Below are 26,923 nucleotides of genomic sequence, written 5' to 3' on the forward strand. Positions count from 1 at the left end.
TACAGGATCACGTTATCTGCATCCCACAAAATTAATCTGTCTAAAACCGACTTCATCTCTTTAATTTAAAGTGCCACTACAGGGACAACGTTATTGAAATACTAGTATCCTCCCCCTAGAATTCCACCTTTTCAAAACCTCTACAGTATTAACAAATTTATGAACGCTTTCTTTTTTCAAGAGATGGATACCAGAGTTAAGGCGCTTTTAGCATGTACTGCACCCACATACAAAGCGCATACTACAATTACTGCTACGCGGCAGTGAGCACACAGAGCAGTAATTATGTCAGGAACATAATTAGCTTCATTACACTGTGCTCTAAGAGAGAGCATCAAATTAGATATAGACATAAAATTCAGAGCGTAACTTAAACCAAAGTTCTCCTGGATCTCTACAAGGATCTCTACTTTCAAAATGTAAAGATGTCCCCGAAATGATTGGCAGCACTGCCCAAAGGGTAACAGTTGCTCAGCGAAAACAGCTGCAGAGCATCATCACTTTTTTATGCATTTATTTTTCAGCAAGAGGCCTAATAAAAAGCACTCCTGCAATGTTATAAATAAGCACTAGATACACTGCATTATGTATGTATAGCCAAAGGATTATTTCCAACGCCTGTCCCTCAAAAATAGTCATTCCCAGTGGTAGACTCCAGACAGGGACAGAGCAGCCTTGGAATGACTTATCACTGTGATAATCACGGCTGAAACGAAATGGCGGAGCCGAAACAAGGCTTACTGTACGCCGATCGAAAGCCCAAACTTCCCGCGCCAGTTCTTCGCGCGGCTCAGCTTCCTGCGGTCCGAGCCGCTGGGAATGCAGATGGAGCCGGTAATTATTTGGCGCTCGGCTGAGAGGGGACCAGGTTGCCATGGCAGCAGCACTGCGGCGAGCGCTGTTCACCTGCTGGAGGTGCAGCGCACTGGCCGTCTTGGCAGAGTCGCCCTCACTGTGCTGACCGAAACTGGGCAAAGAGCCATAGTCCTTATTGTGCTAGCCTCTAAAGCTAAATACAATTATTGTGGGGAAACAAAGTCTAATTTAATACAGAAACTGTTCTGTGCAAGTTACACCAGAGCCTATGGCCTAGTTTGAATGCAAAGAGTTGAAGAAAATATTGAAAAAAAACAGTGTCTGTATCGTGTCACTTGAAGGTCTGTCGCCTCAGTTACCCTGCGTGGTACTGCCTTCTCATTCCAAAGCATTAACGTGTTTAAATTTGGCTCTGGCTGCATCGCATGGGGAGATGCAAACTCCATAAGAAACATAAGCATAGAAAATGAAGAGGACAGACCATGAGGCACCCTGAGGTTGGGCATTCACCATGGGTGAGGATGAGGAAACGTGAGGCCCTTCTTTCGGACGGCCTGGGTGGATGTAAACCGCTGGGGAGTCTTTCTGAAGCAGGGATCTCAAGCTCCAGTCCTGGAGGCCCAGGATTTTTTGGGATTTTTTTTGCTCCATTTCAGCACTAGGTGCTTAAATTCATTGATTGACTAAATAAGTCCACATACTTTGTTTACAAGTCTTAAACTGGAGGCTGATTAAAGAGAAACAATAGAAACTCTGAGGACCACTAAGGGGTTGAGATCCCCAAAGCTTTTGCTCAATGGGGAAGTGTATTGCTATAGCTGTGGACCTTTGGAGTGGCCACACTACCCTAGGCCGTCCCACAGAAGGGTCACTGACATTTTGTTCCAAAAAAACGTTGAGAAGGTGCCTGAGCAATGGGACAGCTGGAGCACTTGACCCCTCATGAAAGTTATGGGGGGCAAACGCTTTTAGGTTTTACAGTCAAAATAAATGCATTACTTAAAGTCATTCTCACCAAAGGCCAATATAGCTGTGGCTCCACTAAAAACAAATAATATAGCCTTGGTGAGTCATAAGTATTTAAAAACATCCCACCCCAGCCTCAGAATTGATGGTGTTGCCCACACAGCACTCAAGCATGATAAAGGGCTCTGCACTAGAAGAGACATCAAAATATGAAAGAGTGGGAGTCGTCAGATAAGAGTTGCCATCTGAAAAAAACCCCCAAAAAACATCAATTGTACTCTAAAAACAACAATAAGGAAATTAATTTTCAGCTTAGAACATTTTAAAAGAAGTTCTGGTGGAGGACCCCTCCCCCCTGTTTTTAACTCCACCCACTTCCATCACATTTAGCCGCTAACGCCGCGGCGCGACAGAAACATTCCGCTAGCCTGCAGCCGGCTCCCCTCACACTGGGGCACTGGTGTATTTATATTTGCATAAATCAGGAGCAGCGGGCAGCGTATTAATAACCTGCACTGTCACGCAGCGGCCTAAACGCTGAAGCTGAGCGCACGGCGGTCAGCTGCTTTCATCACAGTCTGGTCATCATTAGTCACCGAAATGCACCGCGGCGCCCTTCGCCAAGGCGAGACTGTGCCCTGCCACACGCCCTGCAGCAACACGGGGCGAGCACCTCCGGATGCTGGGCCCCACACTTCCTCCAGAACATGCCTGTAACTCTGGGAATTGTTTTCTGTCCACTCTATTATTGTAGTTCCTCAGTAACGTACAATGTAGTTTGTAGCGGTGCTTTGAAAATGTCTGTTATGTCGACTGCTGGGCTTGTATGATGTATATAACGTCACCCTCAAGCGCTAAAGTGGTTCTGCTTCGTCTCCCCTATCGCACTCCACCTTCACCTTCACGTTCACCTTGAGCTCCTGCACCTTGAAATTTATAGGATCGAGCATTAGCACTGCGCAGTAGGGTCATAGACTGCAGAGGCGGTCAAGTTCAATATATATATATTTCATTTAGGTTCAATATATTTGGAAGGGTGTGAGAAACAGCAAGCCGTTTTGATGTCACCCTCCGGTCTTCGCACTAGTCCGGGCCGCCAGGGAGAGTTCCAGCATGGATGCCCTGCGGCTTCCCTGCTGTATCAGGAGAGGGCCCGCTCCCTGTGTTTCATCAGCAGCAGAACCCGGAGCTGCCTGGGCACGGCTAGCAAGGTCACTCCGGATGGCCTGGAACCGGGAGTCTGAGCCGCAGAGCAGAGGAGGCGGAGCTACTCGAGCTGTCAGATGTAGTGAGGTCAGCCACTCTGCAGACCTGAGTCAGATATATCTGAAATGCTTTAACTCCTCGGGTGCTGGTAGAAAATTTGAGAAGACTCCTGCAGATCCCCAAACATTCAAAAATGCATTACTACCCATATTGATCAAAGAAAACGATCAAAGAAACAATGAAAGAGAAGAGGAATTCAGTTGTGAACTCTGAAGACTGATGTTCCTTTAAAAATTAAATCCTTTAAAAATGTCAAAATTCAAAATCTGCAGGAAGGTAATTGCCGTCTGAAAGGTAAAAGTGTTTCTAATAACTATTTCAAACCAGACTGCTGACAGGAAATTAGCAAGTGTCTGCATTCTTTATGACAGGGTTTAGAAAAGACCACAGCACTATGCTCTACATACAGTCAAGACTCTCTCTTTAATGACAGCAGGTAAAATCTGCTATACATGTGCCCATTAGGTTACTATTTATCCTCCAATAACTGCCCTTTGAGCATTAACCGCTAATCAGGGAAAGCATATTCATCATTCAATGTTACGGTCCGCCTTTCAATTATGTACATGGCAGTGGTTTACATCGACTAAGCAAACATTATTCACACATGGAATGCAGTGTGTAAAATGCTTGAGTGTGATCTGACACTTGAGTTATGCTAAACCTGCTAAAGAAGACTCCTTTAAAAATAAAGAAAAATGTACAATTTGCAAATCATCAGTTTATATTCAATATGAAATATAAAACGTGGGAAATAGTAAGTGCAAAAGCTGTATCATGAGGAAGATCATTTTTCAGTTAATTCACATGCATTCTCTTTCAGCAAAGGGAGCACTCTCCTCCACTCCATCATTTATGCCATAAAAGATACTTAGCATCACCTGCATAGCCTACAGCAAGCCTGCATTCATTCCTTCCTTCCTTCCTTCCTTCCTTACTTCCAGTAAGTCAGTCAATCAGTCTGTCTGAAGCCAGTGTCTCTGCTTTATCAGGTCAGAGGTAGGGCAATACAGATGCCAGCCAGCATAGCCACTCCATCCTGCATCCACAGCATTTTATACAGCTTTAGAGAGGATGTCGCTGTCGAGAATTGGAGACCAGCCAGCAGAACAGAGTACAGTCTTGGGCCAGGTCTGCCTGACCTTATGGTGTCCAGTCACTGACAGAAATACAATGAAACCTTCAATCAACTTGAAAAACAGAACCGATACTGATGACAATATCAAAAACTGCATTCAGTTCTATTCTTCTGCCGACTATACAGTCGTGCTGTTTTACAGAAGCCTCAGAATGAACCGTTTAGCGTAGCAACAATGGCCTTTCCATTAGATATCCTATCGGGGTAGGGCAAGATTAATGGTTACACGCTGGGACAGTGGGGAGGCAGAGCCTGGAGTTGGGCTGATCAGGGCCTGACAGAGCAATTAGGACTGCCTACAAAGCCCCATCCACCCCCACCTTCCATCTGCCTGCCTGTTCCACACCCCCCATTAGAAGAGGAGCATGTGACTGGGGCTTTTGGGGGTGTGATGGCTGGGAGCAGGCAGATGGGCATGGGGGCTGGGGGGTGGGATCAGATCAGGAACACATCCCCACTTTAGCCTCTTCATTAATTCAACCACAAGCTTGCTCAGGAAGTTTGATATTTATGTCTTGTCACAGGACATGCATTAATGCATTATGGGATATTGTGAGTGCCACATGCAGGGAGCTAGATAATACAAACCAGAGCACATCATTACCAACACATGTGCACATACCCCCCCCCCCCACCCACCCATTTCTTCCCTCTTTCTCTCACACACACACATACACAGGAGCTGGATAATGCAAACCAGTCTACATCCTTTCCAGCATATGCACACACACACATACCCATATGCACACGTGCACACAGATACACACACACACACACACACACACACACAGTGCACAAATTAAAACAGAGTGTACAGCTACAGTAACCAGAGCTTCCCAATAAGCAAGTGCACGTGACGTATCAGGGCCATGTAAAGACTGAGGCGATTAAGGCTTGGATTAGCCACAGTGCAGGACCAGCATACAGCACTGCTTTTCTATTGCATTTCATCCAGGTTCCAAATTAGCTTTAAGTCCACTGACTGGAGTCTTTGAGTAAAGCACAACCGTTAAATCAACTGCTGACTAAGCAGATTCACGAGTCACCAACTCAACAGCTGGAAAGCCCTCACTCTCTCTCCCTCCCTCTCAATCTCGACAAATGATCAAAAACTACAGCGTGACAGTGACAAATGAGACCTTCACTTGACATAATGTACTCAGGAAAATGCCCTTGCAATGGATCACCATAGCAAGGCCTCATATCAACATGATTAATGGTCTGGGCATTTCCATTAAGATACGGAGAAACTGAGGGAAAGGGAAACCCGAATGAGAAGAGATAGGTATTCTATTCATGTGTGTTCACTGGATGCCTGTACCCACATAATTATCTATAATCTATTCAAGCCAAACTCGAGCAAAATACCCCAGCAAAATATCTGTGAGAAGGATTTTGTTGCCTGTCACTCACTCCATCTCTTTATCCCTCATATTAAACAATTACACAATATTAATTTGTTCACAAATATAGGTTTATACTTCTGGATATTTCCCAAATTAATTAATATTTTATTCCCTTGTTTAGATTTTATAAAAAGCAGTTCCTAACATGTATCCACACACTAACCCTAACACCACACAGAAGCCACAGGCCCTTCACAATCTTTAACAAATTTTGATCTTGAGCAGTCCATGGGAAGTGTAGGCTATGGCTATCTCTGACCAGGTCAGAGATAGCCCTCACAGCAATATATTGTAAATGTATCGTGTACCTTCTGTAAAATATGATGAATATATTCTACAGTAGTATCTTTTTAAAGAATGTATATATTACAATTTCTGAAAGTGACAATAATTTGAATATTTGCCACAGCAATAGCTTTTCTGATATTGATTATACACTTCCTTAAAATATATTTCACTTTACTACATTTCCTTAAGGGAGGACTGAGAGTTAGCAGTGATGCGTGCAACAGGCCTGTCCTCCACGCAGATCCGACCCCACATTCTGCCAAAGAAGCAGCCAAGAATTCAGGCAAACATGCATCAGGGCCAGTAAAGAGCCCCAGAGAATGAGAAGTGATGATCTGTGAGTCATAACGTACGAGGCTAGGATAAGGGCAGCGGAAACCTGATCTTACATCAGCAGTCCCATGCCGAGACTCTTGATGAATAAGGGGCCTGATTAAAACGTGTGGAATGTGTTACAGTTGTGTCTGATGTATCCCTCCCGAGAGCCATATGTGACATCCATACAGTCTCTGCGGCGGATAAGAATGTTCCGGAGATGTATAAACAAAGCCTGGATTAATATCACAATGGAGGCCTACCACGGGGGGGAGGCTGGGGGCGCTGGCAGCTGCCCGAGTCCCTATTACTCTCCACCCGCAGGCTTGTCTTATTTTCATTTAAAATATTTACTAACAGTTAATGATGGCAGATTTATGTACAGAAGAATTACCCTTAGTTTAAACTCTGCCATTCCAGTAACCTGAGGGCAGGGGAGTGGTTAGCTGGTACAACTGTAAAATTAAAGAGAGATAAGTACGCTATACCACTGAATAAACATAAGCATAAGGATACAACAGAGCAGGAATACACATGCATTGAGCATTCAATTCCACAACAGTTGAGTTCTTGAATTGAGAATTGAGTTCACCAAAACATTACAGAAAAATGGATGCCGACTAACTTGGAATCCTGGCTCAGTGGAAGCCTCCCCCCTTTTAACGTAGAGGATTCACCACCAGTTGTAATTATGAGCACACATTTACGCGTGTTCATTTACATAATGTCAATGCCATGCGTGACTAAACTACACTAGACATCCAACAAAGTTCCGAAGATCACTTGGGGCTTATGTAATTAATGACAGAACAATAGTGTCCAGATTTGACTGACCTCATTGGTGGCGCCTAATCCAGACTTGCCCCTAAAAACAACCAATTCCTGAAAAACAGGGGGGCCCCATGCTAATCTGCTGAAAGCCCAAAATCACCTAGCCACGCAAAAACCATTTCGTTTTTTGCAATTGTGGATTGCGGTTTTTCTGTAATTTTTTTTTTTTTAACAGATCAAAAGTCATTTTCAGGCAGTACATAATATAAATGTCTCCTAAATCAACAATGATAAAGATAAACCACAAAAGGAAGTTTATTTGGAGAGGACTTTGGAGAGGTGGTGATGATCACAGCGATGCACAACACAGCTGTTCCTGCATACGGTACCAATCACATCTTCCTGTCCCAAAGCCAGGGCTGGGGCACAGGATTTAGAACATGCCGGAACATGGCTGATCACCACAGGGCTCTACGCGAGTGCTTTGTCAGAGGCAGCATGAACAGGCTGGGTAATCTGCGCTCATTATTCTGCTAATCCACTTCTGTGGACGCCGGTCAATCCGATTTTCCACTCTGTTCCAGCTTTTGCTCTTCGCTCTCTCTCTCCGTCCATCTCTCTCTCAGTCTCTTTCTCTCTCTGTCTCTCACTCAAACATTTCAGTCTAGAAAACTGGCAAACTGAGGAGATTAAGCTTCTTCTCTGCAACAGTGGCCAGATATGGATCTAAAATGGGTTTCTGACAGACATATGCAGGAATATTAAACTCTTTGATGCCTTTCATGCATCCTAGCTATGTGTATATCCTTCTTAGTAAAAGTGTGTCAGAATGGTTTCAATTCATAAAGCTGTGACCCACGAGAGATAAATCTACATCTGTTAAACAGACCACAACGACAGTCTTTGAGTGAGTCATCAGTATTAAACATTCTTTCAAAACCCATACTGGCCAGTGACAGAGCGCACTCAAGTTTATCCTGAAAATAAATCTAGCAGCCTAATCAGGTTTTACATTCTCCACAGGTGACTGATTTGAGGATTATACTGAAACTCTCAGTTTAGGGCAAAAGCATTGTGATACACAGATCTCCAAAAATGCACTGTGAACAGAGGTGAAGCTGCCGGTTACAATTCTGCTGTAACACTGATAGTTCTGCAGACGTTTGTCTTACTATAGGTACTATATCCTGTGGCCCCTCCCTACAGCTGTGTTGTTAAACAAGGAACAAGTCTGGCCTTGCATGGTCAAGCATTGTTGACCACCCCTTTTTCATATGGCTCAAGTAGCACTTAAACATAATGTAGATCAAGCGGCCCAAAGGAACGTCAAGGAGTCCAGAATCTGTAAAGCGATTTACATTTTAAGGGAAAAAAAAAAGAGTACACCAAACCGCAAGGCCCAGTTTGAGCCTGTCATCAGTCAGGGAAAACAGGATCGTCATTAGCCCGGCTCCTGTAAACATTCGGTTGGCTGCTTTGAGGGAGGTCAGCGAGAGGGCGCATCTCATCTCCAGCATGCCGTGTTCTGTTCCGTGTACGTAATCATACGGCCTCAACCCCTGTCCTCTCAACGAGACGGCGGAAAGCCGCACGCTGCCTAATTATCTCTAACGACCTTATTCACTTCCAGATAAGGACGCCGCAGGAGCACGAGGCCCTCCGCTCTGACTGTGGTTGAGAATGAGCGTGGACGGAGCAGAGCGCAATCCCGCCGGTCAACTGAACCAGAAGAATGTGGGTTTTATGCCTAGAAATCCACGTGGTGTAGTGTGATGTCATCCCTGGATCAAACCTCACCTGAGAGTGGCTCACCTGAGAGTGGCCTTGCATGCTACCTGACTGGCAATCAAGGGTGTCTACAGGTGAGAGATGAAAGTGCCTCTTGGTTTGTGTCTCGCACCTTGCAAATATTTTCCAAATTTCACGATCATGGATTCAACACAATATTTTCACTTCTCCCATGAAATGGCTGAAAATGGTGCATATATTCTTTTCATTTGACAAGCAATTTCATTTGACATACTTTACAAAGCTACATTTGTCATGCGTTCTAAGATTCACACTCAGGTAGTTAAATGCGGCTGACCATAAAGACTGACAATTCCTCTGCAACCAATAGGCAGAAGATATTTCTCATTTTGTGAGGGATGAAAACAAATACCTTTACAATGTATTTGCATGGGCATCATCTTTCAGCTATTCATCGGTTTCAAGTGATGAAAACCAGATAATCTTCTGGTTCTTCATGAGCCTTGCAAACAAGGACAGCCAACAACCAGCCAAAAACCATCATTCATCGACATCCTGGCTTTTTAATTGGGGGTTCACAGACCCCTGGGGGTACTGTAGAGGGTTCCTGGCCTGAACTTGTTATGAAAAGACTATAAAATATCTATATATAGTAAATACAGGTATATAATATTTTAATATAATTTATAATGGGGATCCTCTGGGTGCCTTTGAACCTGGATGGGGGTCCCAGGACCAGACAAACCCCTGATCTACATGATAACCACGTAGTTTTCCACAAGCAGTAGCATGAGGGCCAGTTAAGAATAAAGACAAGAAAGCTGCATAAAAGTAAGTAGTAAGTAACTGTGTAAAAACCACTGGAGTAAGAAAGGCACACAACAGACAGAAGACTATTGTTAGAGCTACAGCTGTGGTGAGAACAGGAGTGTTCATTTGACCTTTGCTCTTTAGAGGCCAATAACAACAACAGAAGCATGCAGGTTGAAAAACACCCAGTAGCTTTCACCAGAATTATATGCTGTATTTTCAATCTTTGAGCAAGCTACCATGAAAAAAGCAAGCTTGCTTATTCTCACAGTAACAATGTAGCTGCATCCTGAGATAGAGATGTACTGCGATTCCCTGATTTAAAATCCTGCAGTACATCCACCAACAATTCCACACTGGCAAGTTTGTATATTGTGACAGGTCCTTTGACTTGAAATTTAAAAATAAACTTCCTATGTGTTGTAGGTTTAAGTGGGCCTGAGAGATGGAGGTGGGCCGAACAATCTCATTCCGCCAGGAGACGTGGGGGTAGGGGTGAGGGGCGGTTTCTCTGGACTGGATGGATTTCTTATGCATCTCCCCAGACAGATGATCCTTATCAGGGCTCGCAAAGTGATCGTGATGTGAGACGTATTAACATTTCATTAGCCGCTCTTCCCCGCTGATCATGTTCTGTGGGGAGAGCACTCACAGCCAGGGGAGGTGGAGCAGTAATAGTCTCTGTGTATCACATTAGCCTGAGCCAAACCCATGACTCACGACAGCTGAACTGCAACACACCCACATTCTTACAATTCTGCAGAGAGACTTTCATGCCTCAGGAAAACAGAGAAAACTGCTGAGAAATGTACCGTTCTACCTGTATGCTGTAAAATGTCCAGGGCTATTCCAACACTGACAGTTTACTCTTACAATACTAAACCAACACTGATAGTGTACATTAACAATATCAGAGTAAAATGTACACTATCAGGAAATTTTACACTATCAGTGTTGCTTTCATCCTAAACATTTTTCTGTGTACAAGATGGGGGGAGGGGGAGTCCTTGAAGCAGTACTAAGGATACCTGGGGCTTTCACTCAAAAACGGATCTGCTAAAATTTCCAAAGATACGTTAATGGCCGCTCTCATACCACTGGTCTCTGGCCAAAAGGAAGTGCCATTTCACTTTCAAAGAGGAGAGCTCTGGTTACTTTGAAATGGAAAACAGGCATATCCTCCCAGAATGGCAGCTGATTGAGCTGGCCCCAATCACGAAACGGTTATCAATTAACGCTCATTCACAGACAACAATCCTCCAGTGGAGTGGCTGGTGGAGCGGGCGCTATCTCAGCGAGCGAGCTAGCGGGGGTCTGCACCTGACAGCTGCGCTCTAAAGGCCCGGGCTTATCGGTCTAATTAACCGCTCATGGTCAGGGCCCCGCGCGACTCCTCCGATTCCCCAGACGGATGCCGAGGCCTGTGATTCGACTGCTGAGGAGCAGATGGCACACGGGATTCTAGCGTCCTTCTCGTGCCCCGTTAGCATGTTAGTGCACTCCCGGGACACCAAGATCAGCCCGGTGTTAAAGGATTCGCTATTTTACAGACGTTTCTGCCAGAAAAGCACGAGGAGGACCTGAAATTTGCTTTGGGGTTAAACACGCCCCTGATTTGACACAGTCAATGTTATTCTCTTAATAAGGACAGTAACACAGAGAAAAAATAACATGGGTGGAATAAAGCACTAGAATGTAGTCAGTAGACTGGTGGCTAAGAAGGACTTTCATTTTGCTGGTCTGCTAATGATAAGCTCCAATTAGACATAAAAATCCAGGAACAAGAGGAAACATATTTAAACTCTGATGCTTCCTTAATAGACTCTCCCCTATACTTTCTCCCTGAGGACACATCAGATGGGATTCTGTAAGAAAGGCAGAAAACTCCATCAGGTCCCAACAGGACATGAGGTACTGCACACAGGTCAGGGGAGGAGTCATGGCTGTTGTTGGGTGGCTCACTTTAAGGCAGTGCTCTAGTGTGTGGATAGGGCCCATGGTCTAGTGCTGTATCCAGCCAGTGCTGACCGAGCAAGGCAGTGTCGAGAAGCAAAGCTCAATTAGCGGTAGTGTCGTCCAGGGATTTCTTCTGGGCATTCCATATTGGTGACTGAAAATAACTGATTGAAGCTGAAAAGTAGGACTTCTTTGAGGAGGTCCAATTCCCAAGACTCCTTCAAATCCAGACTCCCCATGCCCCCCTTCCCCCCTTGGGCATGTGGACAGCCCAAATTTAGATAATCTGGTCTCCATTCCTCGACAGCTGCAGCAAATTCCACAGATGCGGTCAGCTGGCCTTACGGTCCCTGTGGTGGGTCCCCTCTCCTCTCTGTTCTCCTCTCATGTACATTCAGGACCAGAAGGAAGCAGGCTTCAGCCAGCAGTCTATTCAATAACCGTACTGCTGCAGATTTAATTTCTCTCTCCATGTCTGGTGAGAGGAATGAAAGCACAGGCCTGCTCTAGTCCTTTGAGCCAAGCAGCACAGAACTGTTAGAGACCACTCTGTTACAGAGGTAGCAGCTGAAGAGAATTCAGATAAGAGAACCGGTCTCACAGGGAAATGAGATGAGATTCTTTCTCCTATCTGAATTGTCCTAATTTGAGCCCCATTCCCCTTATCTGAGCACTATTTTCAACTCTGAGCACCATTCTCTCAGAGCCCCTTATACTCTTTGAACCCCACTGCCATCTGAATTCCATTCCCCTTTTTGAACTCCATCCTCTCCTGTCTGCGGTCCATTTTCCGGTCTAAGATCCATTCTCCTGTCTGAACTCCATTGTCTCCTATCTGAACTCCATTGTCTCAATTCCCCTTATCTGGGCTCCATTTTCCTCTCTGAGGTCCATTCAAAATGAGCCCCAGTCTCCAGTCTTGTGAGCTCCATTACTGTGTGAATAAGCTATTTTTCTCTACCTCTGTCCACCCCCAGGCTTTCATACCCTCTACAGTGTAAACATGATCACATTAATCCATTTACTCTATAATAAGCAAGGTATCAATTTTCTACAGGTCACAGGTTTAAAATCATCAACACTTTACTGGCATCAAATAGAGTGCAGAACATCTAGCTAGCCTCCTTCCACAGCAATTAGATTCAATGGAGTGTTTATGCTAATATAAATCACCTAATGGACTAATTCATTAGCGACTGCCCGGCAATCTGAGTGTGTACAGAAAAAAGAATCAATCAAGCATGTGGATAAAATCAAAAGAAATGAAGATAGTATTTCTCACCGTAAGGCCAGACCAAAAAAGTCATGAGCTGACAATACAGTATTATAATTTCTATAAAAAAATGCCTATATAAATTGAGTGTGGACTAGAAACTCTCCAGATGGCTGCTGTGGTCACAAATAATTGACACATGACACATGTTAAATTGTCAAAACTTCAGTCCAGAGTTAAAAACTCGAGAACTACATTCAAACCATAATATCCTCTTCCATGTGCCTTTCTATTTGGGGCGCTTCCAAAATCAGCATCCACATATGTTACTCGTATCTTTGGAATTTCTGGAGGCCTGAAACCCGAAAACCCCCCCTTGGGTACATCTCTGGTAACATAAACGTGAACGCATTACCATAACACCAGTGTGCTTCCACATAGAGGCACAGGCCTTTCAACTATTTCAGATTGCAAAAGTGACAACCTTGTTCAGAAAATGGCCTCCTCTGTAGGACTGTACCCTGAATCACACTTCAGATTCAATAACAAAGCTTCTCAGTTTGCTATTTTTGTACAAATGGAAGTAACTTGTTCTCAGTTCCTCTGGCCAGGCTTCACTTGCAGGCATGTTTAATGTTTAACCCTTTGAAGAGCAGGTTTGGAATTTCTAAATTCTAAGTCAGTGTTCTAGTGTTCTAGAGTGATTCAACAGCATTCATCAGCATTAGAATGTCCAGTTAAGAACATTCTAATCACATATTAGAAGAGTAAGGCATGGTAGGCCTCACCAGGAGCAGAGGTTGCAGGAAGCTGTACTCCACGCCTGCGGCTCTAAATTAGCGTTGTCACTCAGCAGGGTGACAGACACCAGTCAGAGCTTGCCCACACTGCAGAAACATAATCGATCCTGTCACTACATATACTGTACAGACTCTCTTTCCCCTCCCTTGCTCCATCACTCTCAAAGTCTGAAGATCGAGCAAAACTTTTAATCTTTTCTTTATCCCTTTTTTCTGTGTCTCAAGTACCAGTTATAACTGAAGTTCAGAAGAAATGTTCATATATTTATGCACTCTCTCTAAAGATTTTTTTTTTTGCCAAATTTGTTTATGCAATAGTGAACATGCACATTTAAATAGCATAACAAACCCTAACCTTCACTGCCCTATAAACTCCTGGAGGAAAATCCAGCAGCAACAGCCCTGGGGATTTCACTGTGACTCACCACTGCAGCAGGATATACACCTAATCAATGTTTGTCACACCGTCCCCATCTCTTAGACTGGAATCTCCGGCACATCCTGCAGACACAGCTCATCTTTGAGCGATAAAAGCAGAGAGCTTTGCCCTTTGCGTGAGGTGCGTTTCGCACTGCTCAAATGATGGGTGAAAGTTACTGCCCTGTCATCAGCTTAGCGCTCCATAAACAGAGGTCACTGAAGCGGGGTTTTTAGAGGTCGGGTGTAGGGTCACTGAAGCGGGGTTTTTAGGGGCGGGTGTAGGGTCACTGAAGCGGGGTTTTTAGAGGGCAGGTGTAGGGTCACTGAAGCAGGGTTTTTAGGGGCAGGTGTAATGACACAGGCTTTCCGGAAAGGGAGATCATGCGGGCCCTCCAAAGAGATGTTCCTGCATTGCTATCAGGAGCGAAAGAAACAACGGGACACAAGAGAAAGCCTAAACATGTTTTTGAGTCTGGCTTTGGAAGGAAAGGAGATCATAGCTTCCGTGTCCCGAGAGACATCTGTGCTTTTTCACATTCCATTTAGCGTTTTCCCTGGTATGGTACATTAATAACCCTCTTCAGTACTAACCTGGTGCTTGGGATTGCATGGACATCTCTGGGTATAGACTCTGGGCTTATGGGTGTCTCTGGTCATAGATCTCTATAGTGAGGTTGACTCACAGTTCACACGTTTTTCTGGATGGGAGATCAATCCGGAGTCACAGAGACACTTCACAGGTCAATGTTGAGGTTGGACAGCTGCCATGATTACAACCGCCTAAAGATTTTGTTGTTTTGTCCTTTGACACGGTATACACTGAAATTCCCTATTCCAGAAACCGTGCTGCAACATTCATTCATTCATTTTTTAAAATAAATAATGCATGATTATGGTTCACTCACAATGTTTACAGAATAATTCATTCATTTCACAGAATAAAATAAGTTGCATACTTTGAGAAGAGAACGATATGTTATAAGTAAGAGTTGGTGACTTTTCGCAGAACTGCAATTTATTATTTATGATGTAATGTCATTTTAATAGGAGAAGGTCATACAAACTGAAAATCTAAAAGACAGAGAAAATAAATCAAGAGGATTAAATTTTTACTGCAATCATTTTTTGTCAGTCAGACCCATAATATCTCCCATTAGAGAATAAAACACTGTTAGGGAAACAGAACTGTTGCGGATAAATCTCAGGATGTTCTGTGGTCAGATCCTTTAGTGGGCTGTCTGTTATAGGTTCTAGCAATGTCTCATGGCACGCTGCATTTTCTTGAATTTCAGTTTAATAAGTATTTGTCGTGTTTGTTTGTCTTACTTTCTTTAAGATAGGACAGCCTATCGATGGAGGGCATTTTTGCGTGCACTGTACTTGTACATTAACAAAAGTAGAATTTTGAAATATCCTAGCGAGCGCTATTCTCCCATTTATTTGTTCAAGGATATTAACAATCAAATCTCACTGCAGCGGATGCTAAACAGGCTAAATTCATCCAGAAGGTTCCGTGTGGTCTACATCAACAGATCCATCAGCGGCTCCGTCTGAGCGCCGTACCTTGGTCACGCGCAGTCTCAGGATTATTCAGGCTCCGGTCTCCTCCTCAGAGCTCCGTCTGAAAGAGGGCTCTGTTGGGGAGCCACGGCCGAGCGGAAACAGCTCATTATTTTCCTGAGTCATGTCTTCGGCCTGTCTCTGAAGATCCCCATTGGCTGCTGGGGAAATAAGGCTCGATTGTGTTTCGGGCCACAGAGCCGTTCCGTCCGCTCGGCTGAAAAGAGCACGTGATTCCGCATCACGGTCGCCTCTCTTAAAACACCTGCTCCGCGGTATGCAACCGAACATTAATGCACTCAAGGACACCTGGGGGGTAGCTTGTCTTAATCAAAATGGAGGCCAAATTAATATTGTGTATTTTTCTTCAGTTTAACCAAACAATTCCCTCAAGTGAAGTCTGAAACAGTCACTGGCTTCTACAGGAGAACTGGAGAAAGAATTCAAGGGCCAATATGACACAGCCTTTATATTACCGTGCAGTTTTAGTCAGAGTATGAATCAGGTTTCAGAGGTCAGCTACATTACAGTCCTGTGAAGTATGAACCACTGCTGTGGTTTTGACACACAGCCAAAGATAGCTTCCCGTTTCCAGCACATCTGCCAAAGCCACATATTCTAAAGTATTAACACACAGCTCCCAGTCCTGAGAACACTATTCCTGCCAATCATCAGCAAACCCCGCCCTCAATGGCAAACATCTGGCCGATGAACAAAACATAAGAAAAGCACATTCTTTAGTCACTGTCCATTTTTTTCCCCAACTAGAAAGAGTAGTGGAGGCGTGATATTGGGAGGAGAAAGGAATAGGGAGGTCAGTTTGAATAGTGGTTACTGGAGGATTACATTAACTGCAGTCCCGCGAAAGTTCTACTACTTTCATCTTTTGGTGTGTGCGAAATAAAAAATACAGGCAAAGCTCCGAAAACTCATAGATAGATCTCTGGCATCCCTGTCCTCTGTGAACGCACGAGCCCCAAAGAAAATTCATTAGCTCTGTTCTGACAACACATTTCCGTGTGGCCACCCCATAAGAGGCGAGGCAGAACGGACGAAGCATTCCAAAACATGAATTCTGCATTAAAAACTGGAGAATCCAGTTTTGCATGGTCAATTAGCAACAGCAGCACAGAGCAGCAAGACATGACTTCTAGGAAACACGTTTGAAATCCATTTCAAAGAAACATTTACACTGGAGCTGAATACTCTGTAGAACAAAACTGATTTGCCTCAACCGACAATATAAAGTACTTTATAGCTCAAGAACCGTCACATTATATATGTTCAGAATACTAATGGAGCTAAATAAAAAATACACAAATAAAAACACAAAGTTATACTGAAGTCTCCTAAGAATTCTGCTATGAATGTGAATCTATCATATACACTCCTACAAGCAGCTAGGTTTGACAATTGCATGACCCACTTACTGAGCAAATACATATACATGAAGAGCCCGACAAAAGATCAAATAACGTAAATAAAACTGCTGCTGCATATAGATACTGCAATATATGTTTTAAAATATATTGAGAAATATATTTTTATTTATATATTTTTTTTAAAAAGGCCACATAGTTACTCTATATCTTGATACAGGTGTATTCCATTTCTGTGAAGATGGGGCAGTGCTCACCTGCCTGCCCTCCAGCGTGTAGAGCCGCTTCACGGCGCCGGAGTCCAGCTTGATGGCGTCGGTGATGTCGGTGAGCACCTGCTCGAAGGAGTGGGCGGTCTTCTTGTTGAGCAGGACGCGCACGGCCTTGCGCGGCTTCACGCCGCTGCGGATCACCGTCACCAGCTTGGGCTTGATGAAGTCCTTGCTCTCCCGCGGCTCGCCCCGGGACGGCACCAGCGAGGGGAGCGACCGCGACGCCCCCGTCTTCACGTTCACCGACCAGTTGGGGTTGATGTTCCTGGTGTAGTCCACCCGGCGGTACGGCTCGTTGGAAGCGCACACGTAGCTCTCGCCTGCGGGGGGGGCAGAAGAGATGGAGTCGGGTGATGCAGTCGCATTACAGCCATTTAGCAGATGCTGTTACCCGGTAGTGCCCTAGAGGGGGAAAGTGCCCTGGAGTGGAGAAGTGCCCTTTAGGGGAAAAGTGGTCGAGAGGGGGGAAGAGCCCTAGATGGGGGAGGTGCCTTAAAGGAAAAGTGCTGTAAAGCAGGGAAGTGCCCTAAAGGTGGAAGTGCCCTAGAGGGGTAAAGGTAGAGACCCAAGAGAGAACACAAGTTCTAGAAGTGCACTCGAAAGACGACTTGCCAGCTATCTTATTGAACATTAAGCCAACTTGTACAAACTAGAACAAAACTACTCAACTGAGCATTAAACAAATTTAAACAAACAAAAATAAGAGACTTTTCAAACAATAAAAGGACTTACATCTTAATGTTACATCGGTTAAGGCTTATCTCCAATGGGATACCAATGCACACACCAATAAAGATAGTGATGATTCTAATGGTTGAGATGCTGGTAGCAATAAGGACAAATGTGATCACGATCAAGGCAGAGGTAAATATAATTGTCCCAATAACAGCACTGCTAGCGCTAAAGATGCACAAGGAAATAAAGCTAACAGGCTAATTATTGAAAGTGTCTAGACTACAGCAATAAAAAGGAGATTGACATGATTGACATCAATCAGATTGCACTCAAAGCAATATTCTCCAATAACAGAATACGTCTAGCCGAACACTGCTGAGCACTTGGGCATGAGCATAGACTGACAGTTCATTTAAGTCGCTGATTGTCTAACCGATTGTCCACATTGTTTTCAAGCACAAAAGGCAGCAGCCACTGCAGCCTGCCAGGACTGGTGCTCCATAATCCTGGTACAGGTGCTAGCAAACTCTGTATAGTTCATCTCAGCAGTTATTTTCCCCAAAGGAAATGGGCTTTATGCACTCATCTGGTTCTCCCCATTCCCCGGGAAGTGCTTGCGATCACCAGCCTACCGGGCGTGAATAATGCAGCAGAGGGAGAAGCCGATAGCCGCGGCTCCTGGGGTTAGCGGGATGGAGAGTAAACTGCGTTATTAACCCGTCGAAGAGCGGAAACGGCCCGGGACCTCACCGGAGCCTTTCCCACCACTCAGGTACCCGGCACGCTCTCTGTGGGGCTTTCCCAAATAACCGTTCGCCGCGTGAACCGCGAACGGTCCCCTGCCGGTTCGCTGCAGACCGCTTTTGACCAGGTAAACCGAGCCATTAACGGCAAAGCGATAGGGCAGATCGGCCGCGACCCAAATACTCCGGTAACCTGCACGCACATCATCACCCAGGGAGAATAGGTCTGCTGAACACTATATTCTAAATCTCACACTGTAGTTGTGAGTATCTGCATCACGCTGATAACACGCATCACAAAACAAGGTCATTTTCAGAAGTGACATGGCTGATACTTGTCCATTTTTTCCCATGACAGCTCAAGGAACTCTCAACTAAATTCAGTCTAAACCAGGATGTCTTTTTCTGAGCAATGCAAAAATAAATAAAGGAAAGCGTTTTGAAGTCTTTTCAAGGATGCAAAAAAGGAGAGCAAAAACTCTTTTTTGAGGTTTACTGCAGATTAGAACTGCACTGCAATGTCCTCTGCGCTTGGTAGCACTTTTGCACCCGGAGGGACTTTCTCTGGGACAAAAGCCCCATTCAGGGCCTCCATGCACCCACCCCGTCAGTGTACACTTCGCACCAATGTGCTACATCCAGATAAAAATATTTCCCTTTCCTCTGTCCCTTCACTGCAGCTGCTAGTAGCCTGCGTACACGCTTGTCTGCGTGGTGAAGCACGAGGACCCGGACAGGCGAAAAGGCAAAAACGAAAGGTCTGTAAAAAGGCAGGAAGCCAGGCCTGGCTATTGTTTTCTGGAAATGATTGTTTAACACGTGAACTTCCTCTGGCTGATACAATCAGCGCGGCAGGAAGAACAACGCAGACTTGGTTGGAAGCGTACCTAAACTGTCTGGGAGATCTGATGTTCAACAGATACGTTTCGCTTTATAAATCTTAAGATTTAAGCGAAGCGCGTCCAGGGGACAGTCCGTACGACCGCCAGAATCTCAAGCAATAAAGCTAACCCCCCCATGCAGTTGGGGGTTCGATCCCCCACCACGACACTTCCTACACAACAATCCCTTCTCTATCAGAATAAAGTAAAAAGAATCCAAAAGGAGGGCCAAAAAATGTCTAATTTAAATTTTAAATACCCAAACCCCAAAGCATCCGCACATGTGGATCAAATCCTGTTACAAAACCGACCACATTCGAAGGTCAAATGATTCAAACGCCGCAAAGCGATTACAGAACAATGCACTCCAGATCAAGAGAGGCTAAAGCGCTTTAAAGCTCTTGTTATGTTTGTTCAGCCACTCTGAAAAGCAGCCCTCTGCTCATTTGCTGAAGAGAGAGAGGCACTGGAGAGGAGAAGTGATTTTAACCCTCGCAGGGGTGATTTCCACACGCCACAGAAGCAGAACAAATGAGGTTATTAAACATCGCCTCGGCTCTCAGGGCGGCGCAGAGCTGCGTGTAAAATGTAACGCGCTACATTTGACCGGAAGAAACGCAGCCTCGCCCGCAGCGTTAGCAAAGAGGTCAACGATCCTCGCAGGAAGATGGCACAGAAAGGGGGGTGGGGGGGGGAGGGTTGCCTTTCTGAGTGAAAAGAACAGATCAATTTGACCCAATCTATTTGGGTGTAATTGCCTAGAGCTGTGTTTGGTTCAAGGCCATTGGTCTCATTCTGCCCGTAACCTCTGCTTGAATTACGGGATTCAGACAAAAGAAGTGAGACAATGGCTCGAAACGTGGCTGGGCACAAAGTAAGCCTTGCACATCGGTGCACTTTTAAAAGCTTTCTGCAATTTACAGAAACTCCTTTAATCTCTTACACATTTCAGTCGAGAGTAAGACCATGAATGTCCAGAGACAAAGGACTAAAGCATCAATTTAAAAAAAAACATCCTCTCATCTTTGACCGTGCTGTTCTCACACATTCCCTTATACCGCAGCAGTGCCAAAGAGCAAATATCTGTAAGAAAATGAAATGAATGAAAACACATTTAATTATCCACTTCAATGAAGGCCATTATGAAATAAAGCCACTAAAGCCATTGTGTACACACACACTTATACTCCTCTAATGTAAAACCATTTACGTCTGTACTCATCTCTACTATTCACACAGGACTGTAGATAAATCAAGAGTAACCACGTGGCAGTTAACTCAAGGAATAGTATAAAAGGATGTCCAATGGCGTAAAATAACCTCACACAAAACTGGCAGCGGTGCAAGTTACCGGCTGTAAATCTATGCCACTAGAGACCAAATGTATTCTACTGTAAGTGTTCCCTGTAAGTGTTCCACACTCCACCACAAAGAAATGTCAATGCATGTCTCTTCAAACACTTTCCTCTCCCGAATATGAAATGGAAAACACACAATGAAATACACAACGGAATCACAGTACATTTATCAAAACCACACTTTAAAAAAAATAAATTAAATTTATAACTAAAGCAAAGAACGACGTGTTCACGTCTTTACGAGACAATAGCTCATGTGTTCAGGCACACGACGGCCTTGCACTTTGAAACCAAACAAACTCTGACCGCGATGACTGCGCGAAACTGATTTAGGTTTAAACGCAATCTCTTCCAGGGATTGAAATGAGACCAGGATGAACCAATGTTGGTTTTTATTTTAAGTTACTACTGGTCATGCGTACAGCAAGCGTGCAGCATAAATAGAGAAACGTGGTTCAGATGCACCAGGAGTTCTTACGGGCAGCTTAAGAGAACAGCGTGACTCACTGCAGCTTATGGCCTTGAGTGATGGGCCCACTCCTACTTCCTGTGACGTGGGCAGAGCTGTCCGTGGTGCTGAACCCAACGTATGGGGTTGACCTCAATTTCCTAAACCTCGTCAAAATGTCAGGTCATTAACTCTCTTTGGTTTCCGTCTCTAACTGGCCAGCTGATGTCTGGTCTCCATTCAGCACTCAGTGGGTCAAAGCCAACAAAGTTGTCTCAAAAGACAAAGCTGGAAATGATTTCGTGTTTCTAAACTATGTTTAGAAATATGATTTCACAGAACATGTTACCTGTAAGTACGTGCCTTTATTTCACCAGAATATGCAGGTTTGCTGTATTTTAATAAAATGCACATTTGGACTTCCTAAAAATCTGATTATAAGCATTATGTGTGAGCAACTGATGAGATCAAACCATAAACATAGTACATACATTCTATTTCAACTTTTTCCAATTGTGCTCTCCTTCCAAAAGAACAGGGTCATTCCATCTGTCTTTTTTTGCACTGTTCTTCATCTACATATCGCAGACAAAGAGACAGCTGAGAGACAGTTAAACTCCCTTGACTGTAGGCTTTAATAGGGCCTCAATTAACAAACCGCTAATTAATAAGATTAGCTCCAGCTGAGTGGGTGTTGCCTGAGGCCTGACTGGTGACAGCAGTGACACAAATTAGGGGGGGAACTGTCATTAAATCTCAGAGACATTTAAAAACCGAAAGAGAGTTTCCTGTAGGAGGACAGGGGAACAGGGACCGCCCGGAGAGCCCGGTCTCAGGTGTTTGATTATAGTCAGACCCTAAACACAGACACCCTCCAGTGAGCACGGTTTATCAGAGCCTCCATTTGCTCACCCTTAAACAAATGCAATTCCCTTGTCAATCGTATCCAGATTTCTCTCCAAGGAAGCTCAATTCAAGTCAGCAGCTGTGCCGTTCAGCGCTCACACAAGTCAACACTGATATACGCACTGGCTTTATTCCACCAAACTTTGTGTTGAGTTCACTTTAAGCTATCCCCAGGTCAGTTTTGCACTGATTGCTCGCTGCAGCCTCATCGATATGGTCCAGTGTGCTGTACAGGAAAGGAACAGTAGGGGAGCAGCAGTTGGTCCGCCCCCTCTGTTCCTTAGTAGGGGGCACTAACGGTCTTCCGTCTATTCCTTTGGCTGCTGAGTTTGGCAGTTCTGGGGTTCTCCCCCTGCCTGTTTAATGCCTGAGTAAACAAAGACAAGGCGCTGGTGTTTGGCTTCCCATTGCCCCCCTCTCCCCACCAACCGCCCGCCTGCCCCCCACCGTGTGCCCAACTCAACTGGAGGCAGCCCGGGCCCTCCCGTCTCCCGACATCGTTGCGAGTGACTCTGTATTGCCTACGCGCACGCACACACAGTCACTGACACATGCAGTCGCAGTGTGTCACGGCAGGAAGTTTTTGAAGGGTATGGTTCTGAACTCTATTATCCACCTGGGGCCAGTGGTCAACGTTTCCAATAGAATCCCTGGAATGACGACAAATAATTCCACGTGGGAAATGATAACGAGCACGTGTGCAGCTGCCGCCCTCCGCTACTGTAGATTAGCACAGGGCGCCATCACGGGCGAACGAAAGAGTAGCGATCCAAAATAACCTTGGCTGTCCGCCAAAGCGCAATTAAATCTGATTCAAAAGCCCGAAGTCACATGTCTCTTGCAACCCTACAGTGAGACTAATGCATTTAAAACACAGGCCGTGTTAATTTCCCGACCTCCCTCTCCATCTCCACAAATTTGCAAAACAAAACTATAAACCAAATATTTGCTTTGAAACATTTATCATGTTTCCACAGCATACCTCTAAATTGTATTAGACTGTGAAAGTGGAGGACTAGATTGAGCTCAGAGTTAAATCATCACAGAGATGTAGACCACAGCTGTAGTAAAAGATGGTCTATGTGTATTCATACGTTTTTTTAAAACTGTTTCACTGGCTAATGTCCAGGTGTTTGAAGTCTGGAGGAGTATCATGATTAGATAGTGAGTATGAAAGGATACGAGTCACAATTTTGCAGTCTATCTTCCAGGACAAATGCTCAACTGCTCTCCAAACCGCATCATAAAATACCTTGGTTTACCTCAGTTAGGCCTAGTTTTCTCATCCAAAAACAGTCACTAACCACCATGAAGACCATCACAACCCCTGTAGGATTAGACCACATTAAACCTTGGATGAGATATAGGATAAGTAACCAAAGCAAAGCCTACTGCTGTACAAATAAAAACAACATTTACTGGATGGCCTGGTTACGGTCATATGAGAAGAAAGAGGGTCTCCGTGGTTACACAACTAAACTATCCGGGCAAACGCCAAATATAAAGGAATTAGCAAATCACCATCACCCCCTGCAGACAGTTAAGCCATGCAGTACAAGAACCACTTGGCCAGGCATTACTGAGGAAACCCCAGGCAGAGGTGAAAGTCATATTCACATATAGGTTAATCACTGCTTCCCCTGCAAAATGTAGTGTCGACAGATAATTATCATAACCCTCCACTCACCTTTCTGTTAAAATCCTTCTGGCTAAATTTAACAAACACCTGCATATGAATGGAATCATTTGCATTACGTTCTTACACTCAAGAGAAAATTCACATTTACCTACTTATGCTCATAAAGGCAAACAAAACACTTGAATTTATCTGTACATGTTCTATATAAATAAAAATCTAAATATCTATGAGCCAGTATGAACTTGGCAGATTAAACCTTTAAAACTCTACACAAAAATCAATGGAATTTATCCACTGAAATCAGACATATGCATCAAGCTTCCACACTGTGATCTATGAGCACAGAGATTCTTTACCGAGTGAGATCCAAACAAAATCAATGAGGTATTGTGCAAGGAAATGGAAAATTTGATAAAGGCAAGCCATACTATAAGCTATATCCACATGTGTCTGATATCTGATGTATCAAATGTGAAGTTTACTTGCTTATACACATCCAATATAACATTGACATAGCTTTTCTGACATGTGAAATATCCTTTTCTGACACACACACAAACACAAACAAATAACCTATATTTGTCTGATATGTGAAAGTTAAATATATATATTCTGCTATATGATGTTAATCTGTCAATGAATGTGTTTTTCTTTTATATGACGTATCCAGTTAGACTACTTCGGAGCTCGTCGCCCTCCTATACTTTTATGTGGTGTAGTTTTCATTTTTAAAGGTCTCTTTGAGCACTTTCTGGCAAATTCAGTAAGCCTTGTTTAAATTCTCATTTTAATAGATACAGCTTAATAAAGCGGCATGCGCAGGTGGCTGAAGTGATTTGAATGTTTATATCAGCACAGCTGTAACCTGCTTTATAAAGATGGATCCATTAGGCTGGTCATTTAAGCGATCAATTAGTTTGTCCACCCGTGCATGCGCGCCTATCCAGCCGAGCAGTGATGCGCTGTGATGCGTGTCCACTGGTGCAGGCGGGTGTTCTAAACTTGATTTACCTTCCACCAGCTCCTCCAGGCTTGTGATTTTCCTGGTTCCGTCCACAGTGTATATGCTCCGTACCCCTTGGGGCAAGTTCACGTTGTCCGACAGCGACCTGGTCAGTTCCATAAGCAGCGCGTCCAGGGACCTGAAGCGGTCATTCGACACCGCGTACACCAAACCCTTGAAGTATTTGTCCCCATTTCGGTAAAAACGAACTTTTTTGGCTTTCTTCTCAGAAGTAAGGGACTGCAGCGTACGCGTACGGTAGAAGCTGCAGTGGGCACTGTGCGCCGGACTGGGAACCAGTCCATTTCCCCGAGACCCGGACTGGGAACCAGTACCTGTGCCCCGAGAAGACCGGTGCGTCTTGTCACGCTCTTCAAAATGTTCCCATTCAATACTTTTATTGAGGGACATTGTTGTGTCAAACAGAGAGTGCTGACTACGAGACAGAAATGACTTTTCTCAACGATCCAGGGCAATCCCTTTTGTCAGCAGCTTTCTGTGATGACGGAGACAAAAAAACCCTCTGCAATCAGCTGCAATTTTGACGAGTATATTCACACAGACCTTCCATCTACAAAACGTAGCTTTACCTTCATGTATCGTAATAAGTAATCAAACCGCGAAATACACCTACACCGAATTGACATTAACATAAAATACAGATGTTATATCCACAAAAACAATGTTATATCCGTCCTGCTGAACTCGACTAAAATTGAAACATGTAACGCCTGACAATCGATGGGTTCCTACCCTGTCTTCTTAAGCCAGCCAGTGATAATTTTGGAACGTAACTCTTGAACATAAATGAAACATAAAACATAAATAGTGTTTCTGTCCATGAAAACCTGTCCTCGTTAAAATTAAATTAATAGTCATTGGAAAATTAACCCAGATATTTTGAGAACGCCGTCCAAACTGAGAGCTACACTAGCTGTTACAGTGCAGTATATCCGTAGTCCCAAAAACCCGAATTACAAAAAGAGTTAAAATATTCAAGGGAAAAAGAGAATTTGAATCGTTACAAATTGGCTGACAATAGCATAACATTGCAATCAGCGGTGAGCATACCGACGTCCAGACCACTGCCGAGAATGCGAACCTCCCGTTTCTAACTGGCGACCTCCTTGCTCCACGCTACAGCAGTCGAAATTGTAAAGCTAACACATCATGCTGTTCTCCTGGGTCCTAAAACCGACTAAGTTCTCGTTTCATGTCGTTATCATGGGCGGCCCAGTCTCGCCCTTTTCGTCCCATGATGTTTATTGACCAATTAAGATTAATTAACAGCTGTCAATTTCTTCCAAACGTTTTCCTTTCCTTACTTTTTTAAAAACATAATACAGGGTTGGGTCATTGCCACTTTATTTGCCTTTGAAAGAAAGTTATTTCTATTTCAGCAAGCAGATATTGAAGATATTGATTCTGCATTTAGAACTTTTTTAGATTTTACCCATTAATCATTTATCATTTATATGTATTCTCTTTCTAAAGCAATGACTGGCAATATAGCACATTGTACAAAATGATTCTGGGGATGAATGGGCATTCTTTTTCCTATACATTTGAACTTCTCACCTAATTTGGCCTTTAGAGAGTAAATCATCCTTCAATGATCATCAGAAATTAGTGGCTCTTAGCACTTCAGGGATTTAAATTGCACAAATATACATCCCACACAATACAGCCCCAAGGCCAAATCTGGGAATATGTATTTATTTATTTTATTTTATTTGTTTATTTGTTTGTTTGTTTATATTTTTTGACCTGTATTTTCAGTGCGATCCAACTCCAAATGAATTACTTGATTGCTTTTCCAAATGATTCCACTTATTATGTATGCTATCACATGCAGGTCTAGAAGTCTAGAAGTGAATGTCTTTACAGGAAGGCATTTTGGATGTTTGATTTAAAAGATTATCTCCCAACAGTATAGATGAGAATTTCAATTTATCCCACTTGCTATAATCCTCATCATTAAATGAGCAGAGTACCTCAATGTGTGATCTGTTGCCAAGAATTTTTACTTCTGTCCTGAGACCTTCTGTTGAGAGAAATTGATATGTAATCATCTTGTGGCTAAATATTATTCTGTAGACAATATGTATATGCATCTTTATTTAGTATTTTTTAACCATTTAATTC

At 43.9% G+C, this 26,923-nt stretch overlaps 1 protein-coding gene across 5 annotated transcripts in view; it reads right to left on the bottom strand.

Annotated features, from left to right (window-relative positions):
- The window catches only part of LOC135254809 (serine/threonine-protein kinase DCLK2-like), a 51,412-nt gene extending 25,420 nt beyond the window's left edge, over positions 1-25,992 (bottom strand). For 3 of the 5 annotated variants that reach the window (XM_064335331.1, XM_064335330.1, XM_064335329.1), the window contains exons 1-2: positions 24,787-25,935; positions 17,111-17,445 (exon numbers count right to left, since the gene is read on the bottom strand). In XM_064335331.1, the coding sequence (XP_064191401.1) occupies positions 17,111-17,445; positions 24,787-25,189 (738 nt within the window). In that variant the 5' untranslated portion in view covers positions 25,190-25,935. Of the gene's footprint in view, positions 1-17,110; positions 17,446-24,786 lie in introns of all 5 variants that reach the window. The other 2 variants (XM_064335328.1, XM_064335327.1) reach the window with 2 other exon arrangements.
- Positions 25,993-26,923: the final 931 nt, after the last annotated feature.

This window comes from Anguilla rostrata, chromosome 5 (genome assembly GCF_018555375.3).
Source record: "Anguilla rostrata isolate EN2019 chromosome 5, ASM1855537v3, whole genome shotgun sequence".
Lineage (NCBI taxonomy): Eukaryota > Metazoa > Chordata > Actinopteri > Anguilliformes > Anguillidae > Anguilla > Anguilla rostrata.